The sequence below is a fragment of the Myotis davidii genome, unplaced genomic scaffold (genome assembly GCF_000327345.1).
Source record: "Myotis davidii unplaced genomic scaffold, ASM32734v1 scaffold575, whole genome shotgun sequence".
Taxonomy (NCBI): Eukaryota; Metazoa; Chordata; class Mammalia; order Chiroptera; family Vespertilionidae; genus Myotis; species Myotis davidii.
Genome location: NW_006290306.1, coordinates 6377621 through 6378958, shown reverse-complemented (window position 1 = coordinate 6378958; position 1338 = coordinate 6377621). Strand labels below are relative to the sequence as shown.

At 38.8% G+C, this 1338-nt stretch overlaps 1 protein-coding gene across 1 annotated transcript in view; it reads left to right on the top strand.

Moving 5' to 3' along the window:
• DOCK10 (dedicator of cytokinesis 10) overlaps positions 1–1338 on the top strand; it is a 133040-nt gene that overhangs the window by 111210 nt on the left and 20492 nt on the right. Inside the window, exon 49 of the mRNA XM_015563669.1 lies at positions 318–348. Coding sequence (XP_015419155.1) covers positions 318–348 — 31 coding nt within the window. The remainder of the gene's footprint in view (positions 1–317; positions 349–1338) is intronic.

Genomic DNA, 1338 nt, shown 5'->3' with positions numbered 1-1338 from the left:
AGCATCTATAATAATAAAAGCATAATATGCTAATTAGACCAGATGTCCTTCTAGATGACCTTCCAGATGAAGCCACAGTGGGTGGGGGCCAAGATAGAGGCAGCCGCCACAACGGTGGGGGCCGAGCCCCTTGCACGAATTTCATGTATCGGGCCTCTAATATATTTATGTTTGAAATCCTAAATATACTTTTTGTTATAATGTTTCTAAGTCAAAGAGGTAGACTATCTCTCATACAATGTGTGAATAATAAGAATATAAGTAAATATAGGTGACTCCAGGAAATAGAGCTGTAATAATGATCAGCTTCCTGTGAGAAGTATGTCATGACATTTCCTGCTATCCTCAGTTCTCATGTATTTTAATGCATGTTTAATTACAGAAGGAATATTATAGAGAAGTAGGAGCATGTAATTTTAATTCAAGGATTCGGTTGCAGTAATTATTATAATTATAATTTTAACAGGTCCTGGGTTGATAACTTAGTTACATAGCCAATGAACTGATTATTAAAATGAAAACACCCACAGGAGCATCAGCTGTAACTTACAGAGCATGTGCTCCATGTGAGGCACAGCCCTAGGCTCCATACTGACAATACCTGAATTAGTTACCAATGACAAGTCCATAATTGGGTGTGTTATTACCTCCCATTTACAAATGAGAAAATGAAGAGCAGTAAAGCAACCTGCCTCAGAGCTCATCGTTAGTTTGTGGTGGCCAGAGATCAAGACTGGTCTGTCACCCCAGGCTGCGCTCCTAACCACTCTATTCCCCACTATTCAGATCTGATCCCTCCTCTAGGAACATGACCCATAATCAACTCTTTCCATATATATCTGCAGAGCGTGACCTTTTTATAATCTTGGTGGCAAAATGCTAACAAAAAATTTAAGGAGGTTTCTAGATAATGCCAAAGAATAAAAGTCAGTGAGTATTGAGCATTGCCATCCTAATGTGCTGACCATAACAGGTGTTTTCTCAAATATTAATCCTTTACCCCATTTGTTGAGATGGATATCAATGTCTCCAATATAACAAATGTGAGAAATGGTCTCAAAGAGGTTAACTAAACCAGAACATTGGAACTACGTCAATCTACAAATCTTGTTTTCGGTCCATAATCCCATGCCAGCTTCTTATAGAAAAGGCATCACCTGCAAATAATACAGAATTACAGAAGGCTGGCATTGGTTGTCTGGCAGGGAGTATTTACCAACAGTCATGGTCCCACCATCTTGCTGACTGTGAGCTTTACACTACCACTTGGAACATCATGAAGCAAGGCATTGTCTAATCCAAGCAATACTTGACTCAAATAATGTTACATTTCTCTTT